The 14,002-nt window shown below is 46.0% G+C and overlaps 1 protein-coding gene across 1 annotated transcript; it reads right to left on the bottom strand.

Annotated features, from left to right (window-relative positions):
* Positions 1 to 903: 903 nt before the first annotated feature.
* LOC311601970 (uncharacterized protein) lies at positions 904 to 5,941 on the bottom strand (the record flags this gene model as incomplete). The annotated part of the gene is made up of 3 exons (XM_084789717.1): positions 5,529 to 5,941; positions 2,980 to 3,025; positions 904 to 1,095 (listed from the first exon to the last, which is right to left on the bottom strand). Exons 1-3 carry the CDS (start codon positions 5,876 to 5,878, stop codon positions 904 to 906), a joined length of 588 nt encoding a protein of 195 aa, XP_084645843.1. The 5' UTR covers positions 5,879 to 5,941.
* Positions 5,942 to 14,002: the final 8,061 nt, after the last annotated feature.

Below are 14,002 nucleotides of genomic sequence, written 5' to 3'. Positions count from 1 at the left end.
GCTCTAGGCTCTTTCCCCTTCTAGAGGGCACCGTGGGCTAGCAGCTAGCTCTTCCCACCTCCTTTGCTCCTCCCCAAGCACCGAATCCCAAGCCCATATTTTCTTCTGTCCACTAGGTACCTCTGGGGGGTTGTAGAGTTTTATGTTTAGTGTATTGTTCTTAGGCCCATAGCATTACTTCCACTTTCATGGCTACTTCCACGGCCTCGTTCTCCTGACATTACTATGCCCTAACATGAAGTGGATTGGGTGCCCAGCAGGCTAAGTCACTGACGTCCTAGTCTCAGGTATAGTAGGGCTAGGCGTCTACAACACTGCTGAAGAGTGACGAAGCGGTACACGCCGACTCAAAGGTTTTAGGAGCAGCTCCCTATGGAGGCTTGAGTAAGAATGAACCCCATAGGCTCAGATATTTGAATGCTTAGTCATCAGGGGATGGTATTATTTGAGAAGAATTAGGAGGATTGGGAGGTGTGGCTTTGTTGGAGAGAGTGTGTCACTGGGAGAAAGGGGTGGTGGCCTTGACGTTTCAAAAACCCTTGCCAGTACCATTCTCTCCCTCTCTGCCTATGGAGCAGGATGTTTCAGCTACTGCTCCAGTGCAGGCCTGCCTGCCACTGTGCTCCCCACTACGATGATAATGGATTAAGGCTTTGAAACTATAAGCAAGTCCCCAGTTAAATGGTTTCTTTGATAAGAATTGCCATGGTCACGGTGTCTCCTCACAACAATGGAACAGTGACTAAGGCAATTTCTCTTTGCTGGAGCTTTCCTTCTAGTTTGTTTTCTGAATTAAATTGTGTGAAAATGTATTATTTTCTGTGAGGAAGGGCAATTGAAGCAACTGTTTGGAGAATTTGAGTCTTTATTGCTAATTTATATAAAGAGATAATGTTGTCACTGCTAATTTGGGTGGCCATCAGGTGGCCGACAGGACAAAAGCTTATTCCTAAGTGGCTCCTGCAGAACAATGACTTTCTTGGTTTCCTTCAAAATCTTCAAAGAAAAGCGGTTCTGTTTATTAAGTAGGTTGATCTTGCGCAATAATGCCCTCTGCTCTTTCCTATGTTTGACTCTCCGATTGTTGAACCAAACCTGAAACCAGAGCAACAAAAACATTGGTCTAGCGTAGTAAGTGGTTAGTGTTATGATGGAAAAACACATCTTTCAACTTCACATGTTACTGAGATTCTCTCCTTTCCAGAAGAAGAATCAAGCTTATCATTACTGGCATCCTTTACAAAGCTGCAAGTATTACTCAGGGTCAAGAATGTACTTAGATCATGTGAATTCCTGGTTTCCATCCCATCACCACCAGAAACCAACAAAAACAAATCAACAGTGTTCTAGCTTCATTTCTGTGGCTGGGATAAAATACCCTGAGAAAAAGCAACTTATGGCAAAGGGGTTTATTTGACTTACAGTTCCAGGTTGTAGCCTGGAAGAGTCAAAGCTGAGAGCGAAAACACCTCACCCGCATTTAAGAGCATAGAGAGAAATACATGGACACAAGGTTGCTCGCTACAGTTTAGCTAGCATTCTCTACTCTCTACAGGACAGTGCTGCTGCATCAAGAAATGGTGCTGACTCCAACTGGCTGAGTCCTTTTGCAGTAACTATCAATCAAGACAACTCCCACAGACATCTCACAAGCTGACTTGATCTACATATTTCCTCACGAAGATTCTCTTTCCAGATAATTTTAGGTTGTGTCAAGCCAACAGTTGAAACCCAAACATCACAATCCACTCTTTGTCAACTTGACATACAAGCAGATTACTTTCAGCCATCACATTCCATCCATCCCCTGTCCCCAAAGTCTCATGGTGAATGTCATAATGCAAAATACAGTACAATTTTAAAAGTACCACAGTTTTAAAAATTCCAATGCTTTAAAGTCCAAGTATCTTAACTGTGAGCTCCTGTGAAATTAAAAAAAAACCAAGTTACCTACTTAAACATTCTTATTCCAAAAAAAGGAGAGCACAGAGAAGCTGTGGGGCAGAGCAAACGAATGATCACATGAAAGCAAAACAGGGTACATCACTGGAAATTCAAATCCTATAGCTGAATGTTCAGCATCTGACTCACAATCTTCTAGGCTCCAAAGGGCATGGGCAGCTCCAGCGTTCTAGCTCTGCCACTCACAGAATATATGTATTAATTGCTTCCTTTGGGTAAGTGCACCTGCTTGTCTTTTTAGCTACGTAGTGGAATTGAGCCCTCTCTTGTAACCCTGTTTCTCCCTGTAGCCATTTGAACATTTACAAGGTCACTTGGAGTTCTAGCATGACTCTGCAGAGAAGTACTCCTGAAGGACACTGTTGTCATAAGCAGGTGAATACTAATTTTGGAGCATGCCCATGTGCTATGGCTGATATATGTGCATATGTATACCTTCATTAGCCATACATGAACAGAAACGCAATTCCCTTCGCAAAGAGAATAGGAGGAGCAGAATGGTTTTTGTTCCCTTTTTCACTTAGAAAATTATGTTTTGTTCAGTAACAGGAAAGGAACTCTAGCTGGCTGGGTGTGGTGGTGCACACCTGTAATTCCAGCACTCGGGAGGCAGAGGCAGGTGGATCTCTTTGAGTTCCAGGTCAGCTTCGTCTACAAAGTGAGTTCAGGACAGTCAAGATAACACAGAGAAACTCTGTCTTGAAAAAAACCAAAACAAAACCAAAGCAAAAAAAAAAAAACCCAAAAAACAAAAAAACAAAACAAAACAAAAACCAAAAAAACAAAAAAAGAAAGAAAGAAAGAAAGAAAGGAAGGAAGAAATTCTAGTTGGCGTTTTCCCCTAATATACCTTTCCCAATTTCCATCCCCAAATACATCTTAGTTCAAACCTTATTTGCTGGGTTAAAAGCAGATAAGCAAAAGTAAAGCAACTTCACAGTGCTTAGAACAAGACTGTGCATGCCTTGAAACAACTTTGAGATAGAGTACCTGCCTCTACTTTTGTCATAGACTGACCTTCACGGCGCATTCATCTACATTGATGAGCTCTGCAAGTTCTTTCCTGTGGAGAAAAAGCATCAAGTTTTAATATTTGGCATGGGGGTAAAATTAAGCATGATCTATATTGTCTGTGCATGCTTTAAATTTATTTTTAAAATTTTTAGTTAGTGTGTGTGTATGTGTGTGCCACTTGCAAGCTTGGTGCCCATAGAGGCCAGAAGTATCAGATTCCCCTGGGGACTGGAGTTATAGATGGTTTTAGACGCCATGTGCATGCTAGGAATTGAACTAAGGTCCTTTGGAAGAGCACCCAGTGCTCTTAAGTACTGAGCCATCTCTCTGGTTCGTTCTGTGCATGTTTTAAAACATCTCCTCAAGTATACTTTTTTGTAATTCTTAAAAAGAGTATAGTTTAAAGGTAATTTAAATTTCTCACAAATTAAAAGATTTTTTTATATCTCTACAATATGAGAACTTGTTAATGTTATTATTAATAAAGAACAACAATGTCTAAATACATGCTAGGGAACGTATGCATGTTTGATGGTACTGAGGATTGAACACGGGATCTTGGACATGCTAGGTAGGGGCTGTATCACAGCCCTTTGTATAGTCTATTTTGAGGTTGTGTCTCATCGAATTTCATAGGCAGAACTTAGACTTTTTCTCCAGGCAGGCTGACATGGAACTTGCACCTTCCTGCTTTAGGCTCCTGTGTATCTCAGATTAAAGGGCTGTACCACCAACCTCAGTGACTGGCACAAATTTTCTATAGCTATGTTGTATCATTGCAGATGCATGAAGGTACTTCATTGTTCTGAAGATGATTTTGATGAAATTTTATGTGCAAATTCAGGGTCCTGATACAGGCAATACATATAAAATATATCTAATTGGAAATTATTATATAAAAGAAAATGATCAAGATAAAAAGGCAACAATTCAGACAAAATATTTGCAAGTGAGTTACCCCCAACACAGACATATTTTTAAACAGTCAAAAGAGTTAAAGAGATGGGACTGGCAAGATGGTTCAGTGGTTAAAGGCATTTGCTAACAAACCTGAGTACCTGAGTTCTAGCCCCAGAACCCACAAGGTGGAAGGAGAGAACAGACTGCCATAAATTGTCTCTGAACTTCACATATACACCAAATCATATCTATGTTCCCTCTCTAATAAATAAAGACTTAAGGAAAAGTTTGACCCAGGAAGATAGGTTATGATGGTCTTACACACAAGAGAAGGTGCTTATAGTCACATATAACTTTTTAAAACCTACAAATAAAAAGTCTAGTGCTGCTGCCTCACATCCAGAAGGGTGGCTATTAACAACATCCAGAAAATAACAAGCCTTCGCAAGGCCCTGGAAACACTAGGAAATCATACTCTTTAAGATGTGATATCAAATTGTACTGCCGTAGAGGAAGGCAGGTGGTTCTTTAAACTGTGGACATCAAATTATGGAATCCACCAATTCCGACTCTGGGTATATACTCCAAAAGAGTGAAACCCTAAGTTGGAAGGGGGTTTTTTTCAGGATGATGAGATCGCTCAGTGGGCAAAGACCCTTGCTGCCCAAGCCTAGCTAGCTGAGCTTGGTCCCCACAACACATATTGTAGGAGAGAGTCTGGCCCTCTCACTTTGTTCACTGTCCTCCATTCACACTGCCCATATACATACAGGTACACAAAATAAATACTTAAGTTATTTTATCTAATTATGCATAGCAACCCAACCACATTTCCTTCCACCGATGGTGAGAAAAGAAGACACACAGTATGAAGAAGTGTCTTTAGAACATGATTTGGCATTGGAAAAGCAGAACTTCTGCCATAAGCATGAGCAAACATCTCTTTAAGTCTTCTCTTATATAAAATGTACAAATAAGTCAGATTTGGAGGATGAAAATTTAGGATAGTGGTAGTTGGGGACCAGGGGAGGAAATGGCAATTATTTAAAGGGGACACAGGATTTCAGTCTGGCAGCACAAGGATGTTTCTGATTTCCCAAAACAATTTAAAAATAATTCATGATGCTGAATTCTGAATTTAAAACATTGTTTAGACCATGAATGTTATGTATTTGTGTTTTAGGATTATTCTAAAGTTAAACCAAACCAAGCAAGCAACCAATGATCGCTTTTGGGCCCTGGTTTACACAAAGCCACATGAAAACTTGAATTTTGGTCCCAACAAGGAATCCTGCCCATTCCCACTACAATAGTAAGTGAAGGTCCTGCACTATCAGGATTACTAGGGAAGAAAGCCCAGACCAGCAGGGCACAACTGAAATTTCAGCTGCTGAGGAACCTGAGGCAGGAGGATTGCCAGGTTAAAAACTGTCTGGGCTAGAGTATGGTTAAGGCCAGCCTGCTAGGCAGCTCATGTTCTGTCTCAGGGAAATAGGGATTTTAAAAGTTATCGAGTAGATCAGTGATACAGAACTTGCCTGTGACTGGAGCTCTAGGTTTGGTCTTTAGGACACAATTAAAATAAAGAAGGAGAGGCAGGAAAGAGGAACAGAGCCTGAAGCCCTAAAGAGAGTGGCTGCTCACATACATACCTCTTGAGTGCATCAGGATATTGCGTTTCTTGAAAAACTCTGTTTAGTTCAAGTAGTTGTTTAGGAGTGAACTTGAACTGCTTTCGGCAACACTCGGTTGGCTTCCGAAAAGCCGATCGCTCTTGGTTTCCTTGGCCAAGTTCATTGGGGTTCCCATGGGTATGATTCCTCTGTTCACGGTTGTAGTTGTGGTCAACCACAGCATTCAGGTGTCTAAGGTCCTCCATGATGCACATGATTTCTTCAGTATAGTTATCTGCCCTCCCTTGCTGGTGTTCAGTTGTTACTTCTTCTTCATAGAAGCTCACACCGTAATAGTCAAGATCAAAGTAGTATTTCTGACATGACATGGCTGGAACTCTGCAGAAGGCACGAGATGTGGGAGTCCACAGAGGCTTCAACGCTTTCTAGTGTAGTAGTTATTAGCTGTTTAGAATTCTCTAGGCAGTGACATTCTAGATTATTTGACGATAAGAATGCTTAGTCTCTATGGTACCCATTGGCTCTAGCTTAACTGCTGTGGGCGGGGCTTGCTGTGGCGGAAAAAGAGTGAGGCGTGGCAAAGGGTCTGCTTACAGCTGAACGGTGTCTATAGGACACATTTTGCCACAAGTTGGACTTGAGCCGAGTTTTATCTTGGCCTCCAAACCCAATGAGGGTAGAAAGCTTGCCTTGACGGCATACGTACTTGCTAGTGAGTCCTGGTGTCCCCACGCGAATCTGTTCTCTCTCTCTACCATGTGCTACTAGCACTTTTACCCATTCAGTTTTTCTCACTGGCCCAACATTTGTTTTCGAATCTTCTTCAGAGTATTGCCTAGTGGTGATCACTATCCAAAATGCAGACACAACATGGAGTCCAGCCTTCAAAACTGAGAACTCATTAGAACGCCCTCCAGTGTCTGAGTCCATCTGTCCGATGTCCGTCTGTCTGTCTGTCTGTCCATCTGTTTGTTCATCCGTCCATCTGTTTATCTGCCTGCTTGTTCATTTGTGTGTCTTTCTTTCTGTCTTTCCATATGTCTGTTTGTCTGTCTGTCTGCCTGTCTGTCTCTCTGTTTTTCTTAGTGCTGGGCTAGAATCCAGTAACTAGCACACGCTTAGCTGCACTCCCAATCTTCCCCACAAATCCCTATATAGAGAGCCCGTTAGGCCACTGTTAAAGAAACACATACAATACAGGAACTTGTGTCCAGTTAATTTCAATGACATCACTCAGCTCAGTGGCAGAGAGAGTTAGCCTGGCATGATTGAGAGGGCTTGCGTTTGAACTCTAACACTGCAACAAAAATGTATAACTCTACGTAGTTTTTCTGTTGCTGTTCTGTGTAGAAGGACCTAATGCAAGGGCCACTCCTGCCTGAGAAGCAGGGAGGCTGGCTGCTGCTTTCACTGCTCCTTCTGCTCCTTCAGATCTGGTTTCCTCAGTCTCACCCCTTGCTCTGGAGCAGAACACCTGCTGTTCTCCCCCTGTCCTCTCTGGCCCCATCCCCAACGGATCACAAAGATCTTCTCCAACCATCCTTTCCCCAACCCATCTCATCTACTCCAGCCTTCAATATCAGCATCCATATCCTGGGAACATATCAGCCAAGTAGGGCAGAGAAACAGGTCCACAGTAAATTTCTTATCAGGCAGCATAAGAACACCAGACAGCCAGGACAGTATGTCTCCACTGGAACTCAGCAACCTTAGCACAGCAGGCCCTGAGGATTCCAACATAGTGAAAGGCCAGTGTTAATAGTTTCTTGAGTGTTAAAAGTGAGCATTTTGTTCAGGAGTAGTCGGTTTCTGTAACCTAGGGACACTTATTTTGAGCACGTCATGTGTGCTCTGCAGAACACACCAAAGCGAAGAACCTTCCACCCCAGAGTGCCTCACAGCTCTTTCTCTTGTGTTCTATTTTCCCAATGTTCAGAGGATATTCATTGCACAAAATAGGTTCTTTTAAAAAGTAAGTCATATGTATAAGTCATATAATTATGTATGTCTGATATACATGTCCTATTCTCTGTGCAGGCTTTGGTCTTTGTGACCTCAAGCTAAGCCTGAGAGTATACGATGATGGTGTGGAAAAGCCAGGTTCTGAGACACTTACCAGGCTGGGCTGGTGGGTGAAATGAGGGGCCCAAGAGAGTTCTGGGAGAATAAAGATGGTGTGTGAGGGTGGAGTCTTGGTCACTCACCAGGTTGTGCTGGCCCAAGCTGCTTGACCCTCACCTAAGCCTGGGGCTATGGGCATGGTAGTCTGGGCTACTCACAAGGCAGGGCTGATATGCAGGCTGCTTGACCCTAGCTGGGCCTTGGAGTGTAAGTTGACATGAGAGGCAGGGGTCTAGATTACTCATAAGACTGGATTGGGTGCACAGGCAGTGTGACACAAGCAGGGCTGGGAATGTGTCTGGCTAATGACGGATAAGTTATTGGAAACTCAGTAGGCTTTGTGATAATAGCTAGGCTTGAACACTCAACTGGGTTATTGCCCAGCCTGCATGACCACAGTTGGGCATTTGGCAGTAGATGGCACCAGCGGGCAAGGATCTGGGTTAAGATACTGCGAGAGTATCTTACTGCTTTTATCACACACCACAGTAAAACTGTTGAGCTCATAGCTTGACCACAGGTGGACCTGGAACCTCAGGAATGGCATGGAGTGCAAAGGTGGGGCTCACTAACAGTTCTAGGTTGGTGCAAGAGGGCAGGGAGGGTCTGTGTCACAAAGGAGTCTTGGCTGCTCAAGGAGCAATGGAATGGGCTTATGCCTGGGACTCTGAGGACAGTTTAAGAGGACCTGTTGTCTAGGCCTGTTGGTCCTAGAACTGTAGGGATGTCCTAACAGTGTATTAGCCTGTGTCACTCGCCAGTTGGGCTGGTGTGCAAGCTAAGTGTCTCAAGCTAGGTCTAAAAGTATTACTGTAACACCTGTGGGATTTTGATCTCCCACATTCTGACTGGGCCCAGGTAGACCAGGGACTTGGAAGATAGGAAGGCAGGGTTCTTGGGAGCTCCCCATGATGCACTGCTGTGCAAACTGTAACACCAGTTAGGCCTGGGGCCTTGGCCACTTACCAGTTTGGTCTGATGTCCATGCACCTCGATCCCAGCTAGGTATGAGAGTGTGGGGCTGGTGTATGAGGGGAGGGTCTTGATAACTTACCAGTCTGAGATAGTGTCCAGGCTTCTTGATCTTATGTGAGCCTGAGAACACAGGGTAGCATACTGTACCTTTCGGACTATAAGACACAGCCGACCATTAGACACACCCAGTTTTTAGAACAGTAAAACAAGAAAAACAGTAAAAACAGCAATCAGACCATAAGGTGCACCCTAATTTTCCCTCCACTTTTTTTTGGGGGGGAGAGTGCATCTTATGGTCTGAAAAACATGGTAAGTGTGCTGGGGTCAAGAGTATATTGACAGTAGCAGAATGGAATTTAGAGCTCTCATCAGGCTGGGATGGAGATCAATCTGGCTGCCCCAGTTAGACAAGGGAGTGCAACTCAAGGAGGTGAAGTTCTTTGGATTTCACTAGTGAGGTGTAGTGCCCATGTTGCCAGACAGCTGCTGGACCCAAGAATGGAGTATCTGTGAGGAGGATAAGATTCTGAATCACTGAAGATACTGGCTTGTAGCATAACTGCAATACCTGATTCCAGGCCTAGGCGTGTGACGATGGAACATGAGGGCAGGCTCTTGGGCCCTGGAACTGTCAGGATGGTTCAGGAAAGCAGAGTCCTGACACCTCACCACACGGGGCTGTCACTATGGGGCTGTCATAGCACTGCAAGGGTCTGGGTCCCTCGTCAGGCTGGGCTGGAGTACAGGCTGTGCTTTTCAAGCCATGGCAGAAAACATTAGGATAACATCTGTGGGATTTTGAGCGCTCACCAGGCTGTGATGGTACACATTCCTATTATATCCAGGTACTCCAGGGAATGGTATAAGGCTGCAGGCAGGCAAGGATGTTCTTGTGAACTCACCAAGCTGTGCTGCTGTTCAAACCTTGTGACACTGACTAGGCTTTGTCAGTGAAAAGTAATAACTCCCCAGCCAGGTGTGATACAAATTCGTCTTGCCCCATGCTAGGGTAGGAATGTGGTGATTGGGCTAGATGGGCAAGGTTCAGCACTGGCCATAAGGTTAGGATGGTGGTCAAATGACCCAAGACAGGCTTGGGGTTGTCAGGATGGTATGTGAGGGCAGAGTCTTGATTGCTTACAACTCTGGGCTTGGTACCTGGGTTGCTTGAACTCATTTGAGTGTTCTGTGTCACTCAGGAGGTTGACTTGTGTAGGTTGCATGATCCAAGCCAGGCCTGGGGATGTTCTAACAGCAGGACTATGGGATCTTGAGCTCTCACTAGGCTGCCATGGGACACATTTTTATCAAACCCACCTAGGCTGGGGACAAACAGGTTGGCTCATGGATCTGACGTTCTTGGAAAGTCATCAAGGCAGACTGCTGGGCAAACTGTGTGGCAGCAGCTAAGCCTAGCATTGTAGAAATGATTTGTGAGTACAGGGTCTTGAAGACAAAGCAGTCTAGTCTTGTACTCATGCATCTTGACCCCAGCTGGGCACAGGATTCTGTCAATGATGGAGATGGTCAAGGTTCAGGGTCCATCGAAAGGCTTCCATAGGTCGGGCAAGGTGGTGCACACCTTTAATCCGAGCCCTGGGGAGGAGGACCTTCATGAGTTTGAGGTCAGCCTCTTCTACAAAGTGAGTCCAGCACAGCCAGAGCCATTACACAGTGAAACCCTGTCTTGAACTCCAACCCCAGAAGGCAGAGATAGTATCCAAAGTTTATGATACAAGCTAAGTAAGGCACATCCTCTAACAGATGAGGTTCTTGGGATCTCATCAGTAAGGGCTAGTGCTCAAGTTGACTGATAGCAGGTGGACCTGGGAAAGTGGTGCTCTGTGGAAGGACATAATTTTTCATCACTCATGAGGCTGGTTTGTGGGGAAATTGTTTAACTAAGGCTAGGCCTAAGAAAATGAGCTAGTGTATAGAGCAGGGTTTCTTCCCTCAGCAGTATAGTCTAGTAGGCAGGGTTCAGCCATTATATCCCTGGGACTATAGTGAGGTCCTGGAAGTGCACAGGTCAGGGTCAGTTACCATGTTGGGCTAGAGTGCAGGTTTCATTGAGGCCATCTCTTTTTATTTTTGTTTGTTGTTTTGCTTTGTTTTCCCAAGACAAGGATTCTCTGTGTAGCCCTGGATGTCCTGGACTCTCTCTGTAGACCAGGCTGGCCTCGAACTCACAGCGATCCACCTGCCTCTCCCTCCCTGAGTGCTGAGATTAAAGGTATGTACCACCACGCCTGGCTGAGTGCAGGTTTTAAAACCCAAGTTAAGCCTGGTTATATTAGTCCTACATCAGTGATATATATATTGAATTTCCAGCAGGTTAGGACAATTCACAATCTGATTGACCCCAGGTAGGCCAGGGACTATGAGCCTGCCTGGCTATGGCAGGCAAGGTTCTTGGGAACTCAGCAGGCTTTGTTACATCTAGGCCTGGAAACAAGGGTATTGTTGGGGCAATCAGGGTCCTGAAAACTCATCCATCTTGGTGTCTGGGTTGCTTGATCCCCAATTGGGAAATGAGCAATAGAGACAACACCAGTGGGCAGGAGCCTGGGAGCCTGAGGGACTCACCTGCCTGCACTGCTAAGTGATGTGCTTCACTAGATCTGGGCCTGCTATGTTAGGATGGCAATAGAGTGGGGACTTTGATCACTGAACAGGGAGTCCTAATACTTGGTCTATGTGACCCAAATTTGGTGGAGGACCTTGTGGAAGGTGAAGGCAGGCACAATTCTTGGGCAATCACTATGCCTGGTTGATGGGCAAGCTGCTACGCCTTGGAGATGGTTATAAGGGAACTGTGGGAATGGCAAAGGCACAAATTAAGCATGGCCAGTAGCTTTTTAACCCCAGGTAGGCCTGTGGTAATTGTTGGGAAGGGGGAGAGTCAGGATCATTTCCCTGGTTAGGATAGTGTCCTGTGAGAATGTGGTGGTGAACTCACTGCCACTGTAAATGGATGCAGGAAAGTAGGGATCCAGTCACAAAAGAGTCTTGGCTGCTCTGGGAGCTCTTGGAATGGGACTATGCCTGGGAATGTGAGACTGGTGTGTGTGGGGGGGTCTTGATCCCTCACCAAGGAGACGGGGCTGGGACTGTGGACAAGTATCAGTATGACACTTGTTGGTTTTTGAGTGCCTATGAGGTGGGGGTGATGCACACTCTAATTGAGGCCAGGTACAAGAGAGACTGGGAGGATAGCTCAGTCATGCAAGGTTTGGTAACTTGCCAAGCTGGGCTCCTGTACCAACTTTCATTACACCTGCTTGGCCTGGCTTGTAAAGCTGTTTGGGGAGTGCAGGGTCTAGAAGACTGTCCAGTCTGGTCTGAGCAAAATGCATCTTGACACACCAGCTGGGTATAGGAGTGTGGCAATGATACAGATGCGCAAGGTTTAGGGTTGATCACAAGGCTGGGATGGTGGGCAAGTGCAGTGATGCCAGCTATGCTCAGGAGCGAGAGGATGAAGGGAGAGCAGTGTCTCATTGACCAGTCCAGCATAGTTCCAAGGCTTCTGACCTTAATTGAGCCTGACAAGAGGGCTCATTTTTTTATTCATTCATAGACTTTCTTGTGTCTAGCATGCCCTAAGCTAGCTCTGTAGGGTTGTAATGGCAGGTTTGTTGTTGTTGTTGTTGCTGTTTTCGGGGGGGTGGCTTTTTTGCTTTGTTTTGTTTTGTTTTAGCTCACCGGCTGCAATAGTACGCACACTGATTGACCCACCCTCCCCCCAGGGAAGGTGAGGCTCTTGGGATTTCACCAGTGAGGCCCAGTGCCAGTGCCAAGGCAACTGAGCCTGGCCCTGTGGTATCAGTGTGGTAGTCTTGGTTACTCATGAGACTGGCTGGCGGGACGGCTGTGTAACCAAGGCTAGGCCAAAGAACGTAAGGGTGGGCCATGATGGCAGGGTCTCTCTCCCTCGGCAGGGTAGGCTAGCCATCAGGCTTCTTCAGCCCTTCTATGGCTGGGAGGGTGGGGATGTCCAGGAAGTGCATAGGTCAGGCTCACTCCCCTAGCTAGAGTGCAGGCTGTATAACCCAAGGTAGGCCTGTGTGTCTTCGTACCACATGGGCAGGATAAGATCTTGAGCTCTTATCAGGCTGGGGTGCCGCTCAAATGACTGATCCCAGCTAGGCCAGGGAGTGTGAGCCTGGCCACAGCAGGCGAGGTTCTCAGCAGGCTTTGTCACAACTGCTCAGCCTGCAGACCAGGGTCCTGAACACTTGCCAGTCTGGCTCAGTGTTTGGACTGCTTAAGTGTAGCTGGGCCTTGGCATTAGAGACGCCACTAGGAGACAAGTTATCTAGAAGACTCATCAAGCTGAGATGGCGAGCAATGTGCATCACCAGAAGTTGGCCTGAGAATGTAGGGGAGCTGCTGGACCTGGAATCTTGATTTCCCGTAAACGAGATCTACTGCTCAGGCTGTGTGATCCACTATTGGCATGGGACCTCGTAGGATGGTGAAGACAAGTGGGGCTCTTGTACCCTCACTATGCTGGGCTTTTGGGCATCTGCTTGGCCACAGCTGTGTCTGTGAGTGAGGTATCTTAACTCTAAGTAGTTTTAAGATTGTAGCTGGGCAGTGATGGACGGAGCATGCCTGTAATCCTAGCACTTCAGAGGCAGAGGCAGGCAGATCTCTGAGTTCGAGGCCAGGCTGGTCTACAGAGTTCCAGGACAGCCGAGGCTACACGGAGAAAGCCTGTGTTGGAAAAACTAAAGATTATCAGGATGCTGTGAGAGAATCTGCTCTTGATCAATCCCCAGGGTAGGATGGTGGTGGCATGAAGTGTGGGCTCGGGAATACCCAGAAGTGCGGGGATAGCAAGAAGGGAAAAAGTAAGGATCACTAACAGGCTCATCTTATATGCAGGCTCCCCTCCCTGAGCGAAGCCTTGGAATTTCATAATTGTGGGGCTATGACAAGTCACATGACTGAGCTGGAGCAGTGAGCCCATGGTGACTGTGATGTTTTGCCCATGACAATCTTTTACGGGAAGGCAACATTCCAGGTCACAAGCTCCTCTTGGCTGGTGGCAGAGCTGCCAGAGAGAGCTCTATACCCATGAGTGTGAAGTTGGTTCAGGAAAGCAAGGTTTGGATTCCCTCATCTCTAGAGGGGCCAGGGATGGTGGGCACATCCCAGCAGTGCAGTGGTTTAGGTTACTCAGCATGCTGGGCTGAAGGCTGTGCATCTCACGCTTGCCCGAGAAGTATTTGTAGGATATACCTGTAGGATTCTGAGCTCTAACCAGGCTGGGATGATGCACACTGTGCTTGGGAGAAGGACTAGGAGGATAGCCCAGGCTGGCAAGGTTCTTAGGAACTTACCAAGCTGGGCTGCTGTCCAAACTGTGTGAAGCTAGCTACGCCTGTCAG

This window comes from Acomys minous (genome assembly GCF_964271855.1).
Source record: "Acomys minous genome assembly, chromosome: 7".
NCBI lineage: Eukaryota > Metazoa > Chordata > Mammalia > Rodentia > Muridae > Acomys > Acomys minous.
This window is presented reverse-complemented; position numbering and strand designations above follow the sequence as displayed.